Source organism: Acanthaster planci, linkage group LG04 (genome assembly GCF_054643075.1).
Source record: "Acanthaster planci isolate LZ-2023a linkage group LG04, COTS_SCS, whole genome shotgun sequence".
Lineage (NCBI taxonomy): Eukaryota > Metazoa > Echinodermata > Asteroidea > Valvatida > Acanthasteridae > Acanthaster > Acanthaster planci.
Window position 1 is genome coordinate 22,096,177 of NC_141780.1, and position 17,943 is coordinate 22,114,119.

A 17,943-nucleotide genomic window follows, 5' to 3' on the forward strand; every position below is an offset into this window, starting at 1 on the left:
CAACGTCCTACCATAAATTGACCTCTGTACTGATGAAGCCAGACTTTGTTTACATGTATGCTTTCCTGTGGTGTTCATTGGACCATGTAGGTTGGTACACACTGAATAGGAAAGTGCACATGTGAGAGTGTGATGTGTCAGTACATTGGCCTATTCTCTTCAGCGTCCTGTGTCAAATGTTGACACTACTTTCCTGTTTTCCTCCAGTGTGATACTCAACGCAACAAGACGAGTATCCGTAGATCTGTCCAGCACATTCCTGAATGCGGAAAGTGCCAATGTGCAGGTGAGTTCTACACGTGTACGTCAGGAAAATGTCCCCTTCCTGGTATTAGGACCAAATGCCACACATTAATGTGAAGACTTTTTGTTGAGGAGACTGTTACAATGGATGCACCATAAAATGCAGTAATTTGAATAAAAAATGCCGTGTGCCTCCAGATGTTGACTAGGAAAACATTGAAGAATTTTCTCCTTTCCCGTAAATGTTTTGAACAAATTTCTTAAAAAGTTCTGAAATGCATCAGCATTTCCCAAGAGGATACCTGATTTATGGCAGTTTTAAAGATATATGGCACACATACCTCAAGCAGTGCTCTAGTACCTCAGAAATGTATCCGTTAAACAGAACTAAAACTCTTTCGGTATTCAGAATTACAGTCGGTTATCTGGTGGAGAAAACTGGCTGGAGAGGAGAGTTGGGTATGAAGTAAGTGACTTTGAGTCCATGGTGTTTTCTCCTCGTGAATTTTGCACAAACTGCACGAACTCTGCATGTGTGACATTGGTGGTGGTTTATCTAACAATCCCAAGACACCGTATAGAATACCCCTCGCAGGTCAAGGGTCAGTTGTACAGAGCTGTAAACGGGATAATGTTAGCGGATTTACTTGCTCAGCAACAGCCTGCTGGGGACCAGTCACACTCAACATACATTTTGGCTGGTAATCTGGCTTTGCTTAGCAGCAGCAGGTTATCAGCTAAGCATTATGCAGTGTATATTACTTTGACTGGTTCCCATCTGGTTTTCACTAAGCAAGAAAATTAGCCAAGTGACCATTTCTGTACAGCATTTCCCTTAGAAACTGTCTCAGTTAAGAGGACAATCAAAATGTCAGAGACGATCTGACATGAACAAAATTGGAACCATTCCAAAACGTTTTTAAAGTAGTTAACTTTGCATCCAGTGATTTTGAAGAAGTCAGAAATTACAGTGGACGTTCACAGAACACCCGACAGTAACAAGCACCAACTAAGGCCCCTAGTTTTGTTCGTTTGCCACACAGATTGCTACACAAACCTTGTACTACTCACTCCCTCTTGTGAACAGTCAGAAGTATTCATTGTTCCGTAGCAGTTTATTGTGGTGAAGTCATGTGTTAGTTCATGGTGTGTATGATTGTCAGCTTTCAGAGATGGGTACGGGACATTCGAACATTACAGCTTACCGCATCCCTAAGATTGCTGTCCAGAGAGAACATTTAGTGGATGACTTTGACACAGTAGTGGTTATGAAACTCAACATATCCGAAGAGATTAACACGCACCTTTCTTATAATAGTTTCACTGTAGTTCTTATTCTAAATCAGTTGATCAGTTGTTATGTATCCAAGGATGTGGTTTGCATCTTTTTCACACTCTTTAATAAACTGTTCTTCTCCTTGAGACCGTTCATTCTGGGGAATAGTTTATGAAACTAAGGATTAATCTTAAAACACTCATTTCTGTTTTGTTTTGTGCATCTGTGGATATACAGATGAAGTTGGTGTATGATCTTTGTCACATTTTTGTTCTTGCGAGTTGTCATGGTGATAGTATTATGCATGTACTTTGTTCTTCCCGTAGACTCATTGTAAGAACTGTGGTTGAAATTGTACAGACTGTCTGTTAGTTTCTTGAAGGGTGCATAGGTGTCACACCCCCCTTTGCATGCAATCAGCCTGGAATGAACATGGGGGAAAGCTTAGCTGTATGTCTACAAAATGGGTCCGAATGTGGACGTAAAGTGACATCAGCCCCATGTCCACCCATATCAGTGCCATTTCTGCACTTTTCCTATCAGGGGGGACATGATGGTGCATGGAATCATAAGTCACACAGTTTCTTGTGAATGTCAACAGAGATTTGCCTCACACGTTTTAGTTTTCATATGAAGAAGTTTGGTTTATGTGTCCTTTGTTGAAGGTTAATGCAGAAGTCAGTACCATTTTTTCCCCTTTGATTTAATTCTCCGCGTCCATGAAAACTTCCAGTGGAGCCCCGGTGTCAGACAGGGAGGAGATGAAGTTTCCATTCATAAAATGTCCCAAGTATGCTAAAAAGTCATAGTTCAAAACGATAAGACATACTGTAAGAAAGTCCAACTCATGTCTTGTTTTTTGCGCTTACATGTATATGATCCTTTTTATACTTTTGAAATGAATGAAATGTGTTACGCTCTCCCGCAGTAGCCTTACTTGCTCATCCATATCAAATGACCACTCTGTTGCCTTTTAAACTAATGACATAATCCCATGACAATCCAACCCCAAACTCTATTGATGATGACTCATTCCATGTGTTAATTTGCACTTTTTTGCAGGTACTGTAAACTTACCTGGCAGTTCATAGGTCCATTAATTCTTATGCTCCCTGTCTTGTCTTTGGCTTTTGATGTTGTCAGCTGTGGTATGACTTCTTCCGTCTGGCCTGTATCTTCATCACCCAACCCTGCCTTCAGCTGGACACCATGACGCCGGCTAAACAAGACCGAATCATCAGCCGATACGGAGACATGAGGGTGGATATGGCTCAGGAGATTGTCAGCAAGTGGCAGAGTCTAGGTACTAGACTTTATTCGAGGACCGTTTGTGCTGTCAAATTTGGCCGCCTAAAATACAAAAATAAAATATGAAAATGGTGCAAACATGTTTAGGAATGGAAACTTTCTATGAAGTCTTCAGGTGTAGTTCAACTAATGCAACATTTTTCCATAGGTCTACAAAAGATTTCATAAGTTGAAAGGTGATGTAAGATTTGTGCATTACCAAAAAGAGCATGTTATTTTCTTTTGAAGTGAGAGTTACAATTTTTCCAGTTTTAAAGGAAAATGCAAAATTTTTCCAGAAGCACTGAAGTTTATTGAAAACTAAGTCGAGCTTTGTCAAAACCACTACATAGAAATGTTCAGCTTGTTCACAATAAATGCATTTTGATTCATAAATCATCTTTTGGTCACCCAGGAGATTATAAGAGCTTGTTTCGTGACCTGACCCGACCTTTCCTGGAGGTCACCATGGTGAGGCAAGCGGAGATCCGTCGCCTTATCCTGCCCATCATTTTCGACATCATGTGCTGTGAGAAACTGGAGCGCGGCAATTTCAACCAGGTAGGTGTATTCGGATCCGTGCTTCGTGAAACATCATTTTTTCCTCTTGCCAACGGGGTAGCTACTCGGGGAATTTACTTGGAGACTTAGCACAGGATTTAAGCAGAATTTTATTCCAGTGGCTCTGTTCAATGTAGAGCAAATGAACTCTTGAAAGCTTGGATGTTTGTTCACAGCTTGAGGATGATCTTATAGACAAGCTGGACACCATGGTGTGCGTGGAGAAGAAAGGAGATGAAAATTACACAGTCCTCTTCAATCAAGTGTAAGTAAAACACAGCAAAATTCACAATAGAAGCATCTGGATTTCTTGCTTTCTCAGTTTTCTTGCGCTCCTCTGTCTTGATAGAACTTAAATACTTCTTGCACTTGAAAGCTTGAAGAAGCAGGCTCTTGAGACTTTCATCAGCATATTTTTGGCAAAACTGCAAGTCTCAACTCCTTAAATGTCAGTCTGGTTGAGTCTCAAATGCCAAGTGTTAGCTTAATGGTACTTAAAAGTACTCAAATCAGCCCAGAAATTGGTACCAATAATTTCTTACTTCATTCTGAAATTGCACTAGAGCAGTTGGGTGATTCTCTGGTAGCATGACTTTTCTGGCGTCAAGCAGTGCTGTGAAATTGAGCCAGTGCTCTTGTTGTGCATTGCATTCTGTAACCAAAGTGTACCTGTCTTCTCTCATTCCAGCTTGCTTGAATGTATAGCCAGCCAGCCCTGGAGAGAAGAAGGTGAACAGTTTGTGGACAAAGTCAAACGTTTGCTAGAACGACTGATCGACTACCGAAACGTGGCTGATACCAGCGTGGAGAACAGACACCTGCGCCTCAATTGCATGTACAATCTCATGGTAGGTTGAAACTACAGGTTTTAGTTTCCATTTGGAAATACCCTTTGGTACGATAGTCTGCCGTGCATGACATCGGGTCATTGAGGCGTGAAAGTGCTCACCATGTTGAGATGACTTAGTTTAGTTTAGTGTAGTTTCAATACATTTATTTCCATTTCAACTCAAGGTACAATAATGCAGTTTTACAGTAACAACATATGGTGGTTGAAATGGAGGCACATCCCAAAAAGCAGAGTTTGTGGCTGGTTTGCCTTGACACACAAATACAAGTAAATACAAGAACATAGAAAGTAATACATCAGTAAAAGGTACATGAAAAACAGTCCAAGGACAAGTGTAAAAACCAAAGAAAAAAACCAGTGGTTGATGAATCATAATTGATAAATGATAGTAAACATGATGTAATATTAAATAGGAGATTGCTTAGCTTATTGCAAAGGGCTTCATTTTTGTTTACGTGTGCGGAGTGCTTTACAAGTTCCAAGTATACTCGCAATATGTGCATTTCTTGAAGTGATGATCTGTGGACTGTTACTGAGGCCTGGTGGTCTGGTACCATGCGTACAGTATTGTGGAGGTGGAATTGGTCTGGTACCATGCGTACAGTATTGTGGAGGTGGAATTGGTCTGGTACCATGCGTACAGTATTGTGGAGGTGGAATTGGTCTGGTACCATGCGTACAACATTGTGGAGGTGGAATTGAAGATAAATAGGCTCAAGACCATCCAGATGAATTGTAGTACGTTTGTTGTTTGAGTAAGAAATTTCTCCCTCTCCATGTGGGAGTAGTACTTTGGGGGTGGTACTGGTTGCAGTCTGTCGAAACCAACATGGTAGCATTAAGCTATATTCTCCCCAGGAGATGAACTGGTCATAGGGATACTTTACTGGGTAAGCGAGCTGGAGTAATATATTTTGTTTAACTTTAAAATTTCACCAGGGTTGCCCCATCAGTTATATGCAGACGGTTCTCCCAAGAGACCTTGAGGAGAAGATAGTTTAGAAATGTTTACTTTAAGAGATGGGAGGAAAACGCCAGACAATCCCAAACCCATTCTACATGTCATCTTGGGTGGGATTGCATCCCTGGTCACAGAGGTGGAAAGTGAGGAAAGTAACCCCAGAGCAACCTGACTCTCAAGGTCAGCAACTTGAGTTCAATTTGCTTTTACAAGGCCCTACGGTTACATTCTTTCTCCCGTTGTAAATGGCAGAATTTCTACAAGGATGATGCTAATCGCGAAGACATCTACGCCCGGTACATCTACCGTCTACGAGACCTCCATCTGGAGTCCAACGACTACACGGAAGCGGCCTTCACGTTGCTGGTGTTGGCCAAGTCTCTGGAGTGGCGGGATAAGATCTTGCCGTCGGACGACAAGCACCCGAAGCAGAGCGAGATGCAGAGGAAGGAATCGCTCTACCATGAGATCATTAACCTAATGGACAAAGGCGAGGTTGGTTTGCTGAGTGCTACCTAGCCCTGGTGGACTCCAGTGACTGTACTACCTTACGGAGGGAGTCCAGGGTATAAAGGGTGCAAAGACAAAGTCCAACCTGGGCTAAGTGCTACCCAACTTTGCAATATCAAACAGATTTGAGTTGCAAGTGACTCAAGTCACACTTTGATTCTTGAGGCAGGTTCATACTTGAAGAAGGCAGCTTGTGGGTGAATTTATAACATCGCAATAAATATTTGCATTGTGAACTTGCGGAATTTGAATGCATTTCAACCATGGCAAGCAGTTTTGTTGAATATGAAGTAACCTCTTCGTGACTTGTGTGTTGAGTATTAAATGACTCAAATTTAGAAATCAAACTCAACCTTGTCATCATTTTGTGACTCAGACCAGATAGCAAAAGAAACTTTTTTCTGGCATAGAATAAAGACAAATCTAACGATTTTCTCCTTGGTGGTAACATCTGCATTTTTCATATCATCGCTCTGTTAAGTGGATATTATTGTGACAGATAAGGAACCAGGCCATGAACAAGCATTTGCTTTCTGTCTGGTATCCACCATTCATCACCCCTTACTTCATTCTATAAATAACTGTGTTTCTTTGTAATCTTATTCTGATGTATGGAAATGAACCAACCAACCAACCAACCACCCACTAAAGTGTGTATTTGCCTGCAACTGGGGACCCCCTATTGTTCCTCTTTTGTTTGTACTTCAACTTTTTTAGAAGACCACCCATATGTTTTGTACACAGTTGTCAATCGGGGACCCTCTGTCAATCGGGGACCTTATTGTCCTCTATTGTTCAGGGTCCCCAATTGAATGCAGAAACAGACTCACCCACCCACCCACCCACAGTAGTGCCGGATATCCTATGCACTTGTTTCTAGAATGTAGCCCTATATGGCAAATACTTTTTTCATCTGAAGCGACTAGTTTTAGTTTTGCTCTTCGTCTCAGATCTGGGAGTTTGGTATTCCCCTGTGCAAAGAGTTGTCGGTACAGTATGAGAGCAAGCTCTTTGACTATGGAAAGAACAGCAGAATCCTGGTAAGAAACATTTCTGTTGCTGTTTTTGCTGATAATTATGTCAGTTTTTTAACTTACACTGTTCTCTTAAAAGGGTCTGAGTTTAGGGCGAGTCCAAGAATTTCCATTTCATCGAAAAGCTTTAATTAGCATTTCCGGTATGCGTTCATGTGTGAGCTCATCTCATGAGACTTCTGGTAGTGTAGCAATCATACTGATGTAGTTTATAGATTACAGATTTCAAAATGCATTTGTCAAAACATCAAGAACTGTTAAAAATGGTGTGCATGCTGAATATGTTGTTCATGTCACTATGGTTGTATGTATACTTGAACATATTGATGTGAAATGCACATTGCTTATAGTGTGTCAAATAGAATAATGCGAAGTAGTGAAATAACCACCCGTTTCTTTCCAAGCCTTATGCTATTTCAGCAATGCAAAACATCTTGAAACAAAGACCTACATGTACAACCCAGAAAAACTGTTTTTCACTTCATTGTTTCATACTCCCATCAGCAAGCTCAAGCGTCGTTCTTCGACAACATCCTCAAGAAGCAGAGACAACCTCCAACCTACTTCAGAGTCACCTTCTACGGCAACTTCCCTCTCAAGGTAACGTTATTCTTCAGTTACAATATTTCAGAGACAAGAAGGCAGTGAAGAGATCAGAACAGGTTAATACCTCATTTTTCTAGACAGAGTTGCCTGGAACCTGTAGTTTTCCCCAATCATCCAATCACCTGGAACCCAACAATCATTTTTGGTACTTAATCTTCAAGGGACAGGCATGTAACATAAAAATGACTGGCCCTCGACCCTTTTAAATCATATAATATCTTTTGAACATGGTGGATCTTAAAGGATAATGTGGGATGTTCAGTGAAACATGATAGATCTAAACATGCAGCGGTAGACTTTTTGTTTCAACTGTTGCTGTACAAAAACATGTTTTGTTTACTTGTCTTTTGTCTTGTTTGGGTAGAGCAAAGCGTGGATTTATCGCGGCCGTCCCTTTGACCAGCTGGGCGTTGTCTTTGAGCGGCTTCAGGCTGACTTTCCCCAGGCCAAGAATTGGCAGAAGAACACGCCGCCAGACAACTCCGACTTACAGAACAATCAGTGTATCCTTGAAGTGAATGCAGAAAACTCAATGAAATCAAAGTTCTCGTTATTGTCACACTTATTATAGGGCCGAATTGCAGAAAAATGCTTGGCATAAAACATCTCTTGGCATAAAACATCTCTTGGCATAAAACATCTCTTGGCATAAAACATCTCTTGGCATAAAACATCTCTTGGCGTAAAACATCTCTTGGCATAAAACATCTCTTGGCGTAAAACATCTCTTGGCGTAAAACATCTCTTGGCATAAAACATCTCTTGGCATAAAACATCTCTTGGCATAAAACATCTCTTGGCATAAAACATCTCTTGGCATAAAACATCTCTTGGCATAAAACATCTCTTGGCATAAAACATCTCTTGGCATAAAACATCTCTTGGCATAAAACATCTCTTGGCATATAACGTCTCCTGGCAACATTATACTATTGGAAAAAAAATCCTGGCACTGCAATTTAATAATAAGAATTATTCCTAGATGAAGTGCATGAACTTCCCAAATCGTCACAGCACATAACATAGAATTATGAGTATTCTCTGCTTACAAACTAGTGATAACAAGAGGAAATCATTTGGAAATGATGAGACTCTCTCTGCTCCAGTGATTTGAATTCTTCTGCTTATTTTCACATAATTATTTTTGGTTCCATTGTAATAAAATTACTACTCTATCACACAATCTACATTTATTACCTTAACTTGAGTAACCAACAGATATCCAGGTTAGATCGGTTGACACAGTGCCATCTGACAATCCCTTCAGAGACATGAATGTGCCGATTCAGATCAGCGGTTTCTACGACACCCACAAAATCAGCAAGTTCAAGTTTGACCGTCCCTTCCATAAGGGAGACAAAGATCCTGACAATGAGTTCAAGGTAAAACATTGCTTCCAAAATATTCAACTGGACTAATACTACTGGATAGTTTAGCACCATTTACATCTCGGATCCATGTGGAAAAAAAAAATGCTCTGGATTTGTACACATTCTGACGAAAACTTGCCCTTTATATTCTGCTACTCAGCACACATGCAGTGTGGTCTTCCTTGGTTTAGAACACACAGCTCCCATTCATGCTTTCATCACAAACTTCATTCTAACAGTTCTTGAATCCTGCAATCGGGTTACAGAGAAAAGACTTGGCTCACGGTGTAGGTGTCTGAATGCATTATTCTCAGATTTGACCAACTTTCTCCTTTATTCCAAAAGTTGGGCACCTTACATCAACTTTGATAGCAGAGCCTCAACCCAGGTCTTGGATGTGAAATGCTCAAAGAGACAATGTTAACTTTTAACTGTACTTGGTCCACGAAGAACTCTTTGAAATTCGAGCTACTCTGTGGGGTTAGGTTGAAACCATAGGCAAGCACAAAAGAGGGCCTACAAGCCTAAATTGACCCTGCACGTTGTTTGAAACTCGAAGTCATCAGAATGGACAGAAATGATTATAACTGACATTACTGACACAAGCTTGACTTTTGAAATGAGAACAGGTTATTCTCCTTGTTTCTGTTTGTTGTGGACAGACGCTCTGTGTAGAACAGACACAGCTCAACACAGAGTACACCTTACCCAGTCTGCTACGATGGGCTGACGTTGTCGATACTGAAACGGTGAGCCAACCTCCCTTCCTTAAATTATTAAATTGGAACATGTCAATGAGGATGAAGAAATGCATTTGTCTGCCCCACTGGTGAGGCTGAAGAAGCATACTGTTTCTGCTATGTTACAAATGTCAAAGATGTGCAATTTTTCCACTGGAATGAGAAGGGAGCATTACCCATCTCCATCTTTGCATTGATGTCCAGTACTTAAACATTCCCTTGGGGGTGACACCTTGGGCCACTTATTCTAAAAGATGATATGACTTGGTGCTGCCATTTCTACATTGTTCAGATGACCACTTACCCAAATTCCTCAGGGTATAATCCTTGTAGTGTTTACATATTAGTAATCTTGTTCAACGTTCCACTCTGTTCATTTGTAGCCGTTGGTTGTGCGTTTAATTGGAAACAAATTTGCAGCTTTTGTATTCTTTTAGAAAAGAAAGCTGGCCTTTTACAGTTTTGAAATGATTTGATACCAATCTTTCCCTGATTTTGGTTTGGCCAGATTGAGCTGACCCCCATCCAGAATGCCGTCAACGTCATGGAGAACAAGAACAAAGCCATCCGCACCTTGACGGCTGAGATGTACGCCAATCCCAACAGTAACATTAACCCACTCAGCATGGTACTGCAGGGAACCATCGACGCTGCGGTGCAGGGCGGTCCAAAGAAATACAAACTGGTAGGCACAATGTGCAGGATACCAGCTGTTGTGCATGTCCATGTCATGGAGCCATCTCATGGTGACGTTTCTCAATAGCATTATGACACGTCACCCTGGAGTCATAAACTGTCTCTGGTCCATACGCGGAAAAATGCCGCACAGCTCTGTTATGTCATGGTTTTAAACGTGGAAAGTGAGTGAGTTAGAAGTGTTGGCACAGTCAGGTGTTTATGTTTGACCATCTGATTGAATCAGTGGAGTATCCCAGTAGTTCTGGACTCTTGATAATTCTCAAGACACTTCTTTATCATTATTCTAGCTGCTTCAGAATGGACGTTGTACGAAATTTTGACTCTCGTAAAATTTCCCCTTTTACCTCGAACGTTGGTTGCCAGGATTTTGTCCACTGAGACATTGAATACAACCAACGAGACTGTGTTTTGTAGTTGAAATTTGATACTACGCTTGCTCTAAGTCAGAGTCAGTGAAAATAATATGAACTTGCAACACAGTGGCAGTATTTGTGGGTCAGAGGCACAATTCTGGAGTGCATTTAAGCTTTAGAAAATCCGCTGTGAATGTTTTTATTAAAGATCTTGCAGGGTCAGGATTATGGCTGTGAGTGTAGGAAAAGAAACATCTAAACAGCCCAAAATAGATTTTGATATAAAAGCTGGTATTTGCGTAGCGTGGAACCTTGCCATAAGGTGATTTCCACTTAATTATTAGTCACTTCTAAGTAGCTAGCAGTCCATACTTCTTGAGTATTGGACCTTGTGGATTCTTGTTTCTTCAGGCCTTCCTGAGCAACGAATACAAGAAGCTTCATCCAGAGGACAGTGAACTGTGCTTACAACTGGAAGGACTTATCAAGGAACAGGTAAATGGGGAGCAGATCAGCATGTGACGTCACATTCCACTGACCATGGCCCAACTAAAGTCACTTAGTTACACTTCGCTCTTAAAAGATAACTCTTGCTGTGCCTCTATGAACGCATGTCGGCAACACATTGTCTATGGGATTGAATCAGCGTGAGCATGTTCAACCTTTGACCCTGACTGCTCATTACAACCCGTCTCTGGCACCCCGGACGCAGGAAGTAATATGAAGGAATATGACAACTGAAGCACCGGGAACACAGTGCTTCTATGAATTGTAGAATGTGTTTCACAACCCCTTCAGGAGCATTTTCTGTTGAGTGCTAAAAATATCTGCTTAGCAAGAACAGGTTACCAGCCAAATGGCCATGTAAAGTATGTTACTTGAGGCTGGTTCCCTGCTCATTTGTACTGTGCACAGAAATCTGCTTGTTTCTTGAACTCCTAACAAATGAACAGTGTTTTGGGTGTGATGAGGTCAGCGTGCGTTCTTGTGTACGTTTTGTTGCCCCTGTCATCCTTGTGTTGAAGGGGCAGTTTCTTCTCTTGATAAGGAAATTTAGAATCAAGTTGCGGGGGGGGGAACCCTGTCTCCTCAACTAATTTTTCCTGGTAACTACTGGTACCTTTTAGTGCATGAGTAATTCCACAGCTACGATGTCTGTTTGTCTGTGACAATGTGGAATTGATGCAGAAGTTGACAGGATTGTTTTTTTTTTAAAGAATTTCCTGTTAGGCAAAGGGCAAGTTGGATCAGTGTCAATTTGTTAACCACTGGTTGATTTTTGCCTGGTACCCGGTATATATATTTCATGCATAGTCTACCTGTCAAAATTGACTATTGGTTGACAGTTTGTCTCTGATTAACTTGCCAGAATACAAATTTATAATCCGTTGGAAATGCCGTTGTTTGATTGTCCGAGTATCTCATCCATTCCATGTCCATACAGATGCAGATATTGAAGGAAGGAGTGGATCTTCACGAGCGACTTTGCCCAGATGATTTAGCTCATTTCCAGCACAACTTGTCGATGAAACTCTCCGAACTCCGCAGAGACTTTGGCCTGGTATGTTTCCTCCCTCTCTCTTCTAGTTCTTGGTCTCTCCACCTCGTTTGACACCTTAGTCGTGATTTATTTTGCCATGAATTATTCATTTGAATAAATTTCATGTACTTCATGTGAGCATGTCGTAATTTTTTCACTATCCACTTGTAATTCAAGTTCATGTTTAAGTAGATTCCATAACTTGAGCCCGCAGTTATGTTTTTTCAGCAGGTTTGTTTGACCTCACATTGAAAAGAGCTTGACAAGTTTTTCGTTTAGATGTATCATTGCCTTGGCATTCAGATGAAAAGTGGAAATTGCGCGGATGAAAAGTGTTGAGGTTGCCCCTGGTAATTCCTGACTTCATTTCTAAGGTTATGTCATTTTGTTTTAACTTAACGCTAAAATGTGATTGATTATGCTTCTCATGAGCAGTCGACTGTGCCAATCCGAGTTGCCAGCACTCCCCCAACGCCTACAGGCAAGGGACCGAGGATCAGCACAGCTTCTGCCATCACCACGTTCCGGAAATCCATTGTACCTACCTCGCAAAGCTCAAGGTGAGTACCCAAATATCATTTTCAGACTAGCTCTGTCCCTTGAGTATTTTGTGTTCTTGAGAAAAAAACAATAACAATGGTTGTGTCTTACTCTTGTGACTATGTTTTTCATACTGGGAGGGAAAGAGTTTGGTTGGTTTTGTGTTGCGTTGGTTTGGTATTGATCTGGTACTGCCTGGTGGGGTTTGGTGGTTGTCTTTTGTTGGTCTTATGATAGTCTTGTGTTGGTCCGCTGTTGGTCTCGTGGGGTCCTGTGATGGTCTTGTGTTGGTCTGTTGTTGGTCTTGTTGGGTCCTGTGATGGTCTTGTGTTGGTCTTGTGGGGTCCTGTGATGGTCTTGTGTTGGTCTGCTATTGGTCTTGGTGGGTCCTGTGATGGTCTTGCTTTGGTCTGCTGTTGGTCTTGTGGGGTCCTGTGATGGTCTTGCGTTGGTCTGCTATTGGTCTTGTTGGGCCCTGTGATGGTCTTGCATTGGTCTGCTATTGGTCTTGTGGGGTCCTGTGATGGTCTTGTGTTGGTCTGCTATTGGATTTGTTGGGCCCCGTGATGATTTTGAGGGGTCTCAACTGCAACACTAGCTCAGACTCAAGCCTTCATGAACTCAGCTCAGCTCACACTCAGACGAAGTCGACTCAACTATATCCCTAGATAGTAACTCAGAAGTAGAAACGCTAGTTGGACACAGCTGTAAGTCAAGCTGCAACCTCCCCTTTAGGGGAAACGCTAGTTGGACACAGCTGTAAGTCAAGCTGCAACCTCCCCTTTAGGCTTTTATCTCATCTTGTAAAATTTCTCTTTCCCTTTTTTGTCTTTGTGCGTATTAATAGCAAGTCGCAGCCTGCCACTGAAGAGTCGCCTAGTCTGAGCAAGTTCTACCTGGATTCCATCACCGAGAGCGACACCTCGGTGTCACCCACACAAGTAAGGGTTTCTTGTTGATAAATCGCTGCTAGGAAATATAGCCATTGTTTCTGAGATGCTGTATGCCATATCTGGAGCAGATATTAGTGAATTTTATGTCGTCAGAGGTGACCTTAGTTATCTCTTAATTTGAAAATGTTTTCCTTCAGCCCATTCTGAGAAGGATATTGTGCGGAGTAGTTGTCCACAAGTCTAAACTCCTGGGTAGTTTTTTGCTAGAAACTTTCCTTAATGTGCAGGGAACCAGTAAAGTGTGTTTCTTTGTGTTCTGTTTTCCAAGTAGCATGAAGCCCCATGCAGTGTAATAGTGCGTAGGGTCTATCTTCCTCAATCTTGCAAAATCCTACCAACCCTGCTGGTGGATTTTGAAGGATACAGTCAAAAAGTATTTCTTTTGAAAATATGTCTTGAAATTTTTGGGTGTTTTCTGGCCAAAGACAAACGCAGTAGTATGCAAACAGGAAAAGCACCTCTGCGCAGAAAGACACATCATTCTAGGTAGTAGAAAGATACCCTATTTGGGGAACCTGTCCAGCAGTTGGTTAATTTGAGGTATGGCGGACACAAGAGGGCGCTATTTGGTTTGGGTAAAATCTCTGGTGTTTACTCCAAACTTACCCACTTCATATGACTTCTTCCAGTTAGCTTTTTCTGAGCAGCATGACCTCAAGATTCGCTGATTGATGTTGAACTAATTGCTTTCAAACTTGAGATATTAGTCAGATCCAGATTTGTTGGCAATTAGACTTGGCAGTGTTGAACGCAAGTTCTCATAAGTCATTACAAGTCCTCACTAGTCCCAGCAAGTCCTCGTTGGTTCTCCATCTCAAGTTAAGTCACAGCAGAACAACATCAATTGATCATGTACTCCTTCAAGCATGTGATGTTGCACTGGGCAAGCAGCCGTATGGCAGGTGGAATGTTTTAAAGAGCCTGATTTAAAACCTGATTCCCACTGGCTTATTCAATCTGACAGTATCGCAAGTGGTTTGTGGTAGGTAGAATGTATGGGGTAGGTATCTTGGTCACATGCATGTGACTTGCACAGCATGTAGACTGATATTTGGGGGAATTTGAATGTGATGTGAGGATGCAAGGTCTTGATTTTGGTTTCAGAGGCCTTAGTCTGTCATCACACAGATCAAGGAGATTTGTGACTCGCTTGTTGGATTGAATTTTGGATTATACTGATAGAGGCTTTGCATGGTAGCCATCTTGGAGAGCACTTGTTTTGTCCCACAGGGAAACCTCCTTTTTGCATACTTTGTTGAAGTTTGAACAGAAACACTGGCCCACAAGATGGCAGCCATGCAAACCCTCTATACAGAAGGGGCCTGCATCATTTCATACAACTGTTAAATCACTCATACTGGCACAGCATGCACAGAGATTACTTAAGCCAAAAAAAGTTATGCTTCCTGTTTCACTAACTACCCTATTTTGACGGCACAACCCTGAAAATATTTTTGGAAGGGCAATTTTAAGAAAATGTGAAATTAAAAATAAAGAAAAAGTGTGTTTATTTTAATTTGAATGTGGAGGAGATAAGTTCAACTTACTTTTTTATTAAACTATTGTTCATTTAATTTGCGACAAATGCCACCGGATGTGTCTTGCTGCTCATACTGTAATGGGAAGCACAGCTTTTTTGGCCTTAGTGATAACTGGTTTCCCGCCAAAATCCCTTCGGAGGTGTGTTGCTTGTCACTGGTTCCCAGCTGGTTTTGGCCCTGCAGGAAAGCTTGCCAAGCAAACATCAACTGGAATTGGGCCCAGTTTTGGCTCATCATTGGAAGGGGTCAAATCTGGATGTTGCAATTTGGATTGTAGATTAAAGACAATTATTTCCCTGATGGATGTGCCCGACTGCATGGTTTAAGAGGAAGGGAAAGTAATGAACAAGAACGAAAGCTTGTGAAGCTATTATGTGTTAAGGCCTCGCATCCAAAGACCTATGCACTTAGAACCTTGGTATTAACGATACCATTGAAAGGTATTTCCACTATGCTGAATTTCATTGGTGATACCTGCGATTGGTGTGGCAGTATTGCGAAAAGTCTGATCATTACAAACAAGAAGAGGGTTTTTAATGGTATCTCTGTGATTAACCAGTATTCACCACATGTCCTCACAAGTCAATCCTATGTCCTCACAAGTCAATCCTATGTCCTCACAAGTCAATCCTATGTCCTCACAAGTCAATTGCATGTCCTCATAAGCCATTTAGTCTCAAGCCAAGTCACAAAACTATTCACGTGAACTGTGACAAAAGCATTCCCCAGTCTCTCTGTTGCTACGAATAATGACTTGTGATGGACTTCACTACGGCCTTGCTACCAGAATTTCATAGAGCTGCTTAAGCACAAAACATGCTTAAGCGCAAGAAAACCTTACTTGATAAATCAGGTAACCAGCCAAAACTCCATGTGATGTATATTTTTTTTGGGATTGTATTTAGCTTGTTTTTGGTTAGCATGACAATCAGAAAGAGTTTGAGCTGGTAACCTTTGTTTATTAAGCAAAGTTTTTTCCTGCTTAAGCAAATGTTGTGCTTAAGCAGCTCTATGAAATTGGCTCCTGGACATACATGTAAGTCAATTTACTTTTGTACCTGAATTCAGCCTAGTCAGGGATTGGTATTCCAACCTAAAGAAACGTAACTGTGAAAGAATTACTAGTGGCAAGGGAGATACACAGTTTACAGTCCCACATTGACAACCAGCAAAAATGGTTACAAGTAATATGCTATGGTTTCGACCTGTAGTGTTGAGTAAATTGAATGGCAAGGCAGGTAAAGGCTGTTTATGATTGTGGAACAGAGTTTGAATGAGAGAAGTGGCCATATTTAGTTACCACCATATAAACACTCCTGCTTCAAAGCAAACTATAGCTACAAGACTAAGACCAGGTAAGAATCTTCCAGATAGAGTGAATCTATACAGGTATGTAGGATCTTGGAGGTTCCTTTGAGCCTAGTCATTATTACGGGTCAAAATGTATTGTGATATTGTCGGTTTTGTATGACACCAGAAATCAGTCGTTCAGACTGGGATGTATACCTTACAGATTTCCATCCCCTGCTGTGCGTTGCGGCAATGTTTTCAGCACTTGAATGAATTCGTATATAGTTACGATGGCCTCGGCACAAAGTGGCAGGAAACTTGCCCCTAGTGATTCGATTGTTTGGAGAAAGAGTTTTGACGTGTTTACTAATTTGCATGGATTTAATCTGCATCGTGGTGGCATGCTGCATGCAACTGCCTCATATACCTATCCCTGGTGGAGACTTGCCAACTGAACAAAAGCCGTGTTCGCACTGGACTTTTTTCCCATGGGTTTTACCGAGCCAGTGGTCAATAAAGCATGGACAAATGTGACCACTGTCCGCACTTGGACTTTCGACACAGGAAAATTTGACCGAGACCACTGGAAAAGTAACCGAGCTGGCAGTGCCAGGACTTATGAGAGTCATTTGTGTGGCCTTTCTGCATTTATTTTCGTCCTCAGACACAACGTTACCATTCTCTTTATCTGGAAATGGTGCAGTCTTAACACTTGTTAATCTTGCAACAATGTCAACAATTTCTGCCATGATTTCTACCCAAAAGAGGAACAATTTCTGGGAAATATTCGCCACATACCATACCACGACAAAACGTGCAACGCACATGCGTAGTTTCCCTATATGAAACATGCTGTTGTGCTCAGGTCGGATGTACGCTCTACTGGCCACTTTCCCATGCTTTTACTGACTGGCACTGTCCACACTGGACTTTCTGTTTCGGGAAAAGGGTCTCAGTCATTTTTCCTAGGCAGAAGTTGCCTGGTAGAAATGGACGTGCGGCTCATTACAAGTAACTTAGAGGAAAACTTCGTGGGATGTCCGCACTGGACTTAAAATGGGAAAAGTAGCTATCGTCTCTGTAAGTTTGACCAAAAAAGTCCAGTGCAAACACGGCTAAAGTTATTTGGACAGAATGATCTTTGAGATTTTTCAAGATTGATTGCAACAAATAATTGCTGAAGCTGATCAAAAAAATTGAGAGATGTCGAAGGGAATGATAAGTTTTGCCCAGTACTTTGACATGTTGTCTCATCATCAGAAGCTCTTTTTGGTCATAAGACTTGAATGAATGAGCAGTATTTATGTAACCTGACAAAAACTCACTATGTGGGAATTCACAGTTACAAACTCTAACTAAACCAGGGATCTTTGGAGGAAAAAGTCACGAGAAACTAAGTGAAAGAGTCAAACATACTTCAAGATTGCAAAACAGAAAAGAAGACAGAAAGAACGTATTTTCCAAAATATCAAGATGAAAATCATCCCGTTAATTGTGAAAACCAATGAGAATCAATGACTCCAAAAACTTTAAAAAGGAGACCCTAAGAGCCAAGTAGGTTTTTCTCTTTGAAGTATATTTCAACAGCT

General features: G+C 41.3%; 1 protein-coding gene across 8 annotated transcripts in view; it reads left to right on the forward strand.

The window, feature by feature from the left end:
• LOC110983956 (dedicator of cytokinesis protein 3-like) overlaps nucleotides 1–17,943 on the forward strand; it is a 64,737-nt gene that overhangs the window by 33,479 nt on the left and 13,315 nt on the right. For 4 of the 8 annotated variants that reach the window (XM_087136053.1, XM_087136059.1, XM_087136054.1 and 1 more), the window contains 18 exons: nucleotides 208–286; nucleotides 653–709; nucleotides 2,663–2,822; nucleotides 3,222–3,367; nucleotides 3,544–3,632; nucleotides 4,056–4,215; nucleotides 5,431–5,673; nucleotides 6,639–6,728; nucleotides 7,227–7,322; nucleotides 7,693–7,831; nucleotides 8,547–8,710; nucleotides 9,361–9,447; nucleotides 9,947–10,123; nucleotides 10,902–10,985; nucleotides 11,935–12,051; nucleotides 12,466–12,590; nucleotides 13,418–13,511; nucleotides 14,488–14,505. In XM_087136053.1, coding sequence (XP_086992179.1) covers nucleotides 208–286; nucleotides 653–709; nucleotides 2,663–2,822; nucleotides 3,222–3,367; nucleotides 3,544–3,632; nucleotides 4,056–4,215; nucleotides 5,431–5,673; nucleotides 6,639–6,728; nucleotides 7,227–7,322; nucleotides 7,693–7,831; nucleotides 8,547–8,710; nucleotides 9,361–9,447; nucleotides 9,947–10,123; nucleotides 10,902–10,985; nucleotides 11,935–12,051; nucleotides 12,466–12,590; nucleotides 13,418–13,511; nucleotides 14,488–14,505 — 2,125 coding nt within the window. The remainder of the gene's footprint in view (nucleotides 1–207; nucleotides 287–652; nucleotides 710–2,662; nucleotides 2,823–3,221; nucleotides 3,368–3,543; nucleotides 3,633–4,055; nucleotides 4,216–5,430; nucleotides 5,674–6,638; nucleotides 6,729–7,226; nucleotides 7,323–7,692; nucleotides 7,832–8,546; nucleotides 8,711–9,360; nucleotides 9,448–9,946; nucleotides 10,124–10,901; nucleotides 10,986–11,934; nucleotides 12,052–12,465; nucleotides 12,591–13,417; nucleotides 13,512–14,487; nucleotides 14,506–17,943) is intronic. The other 4 variants (XM_087136055.1, XM_087136056.1, XM_087136060.1 and 1 more) reach the window with 2 other exon arrangements.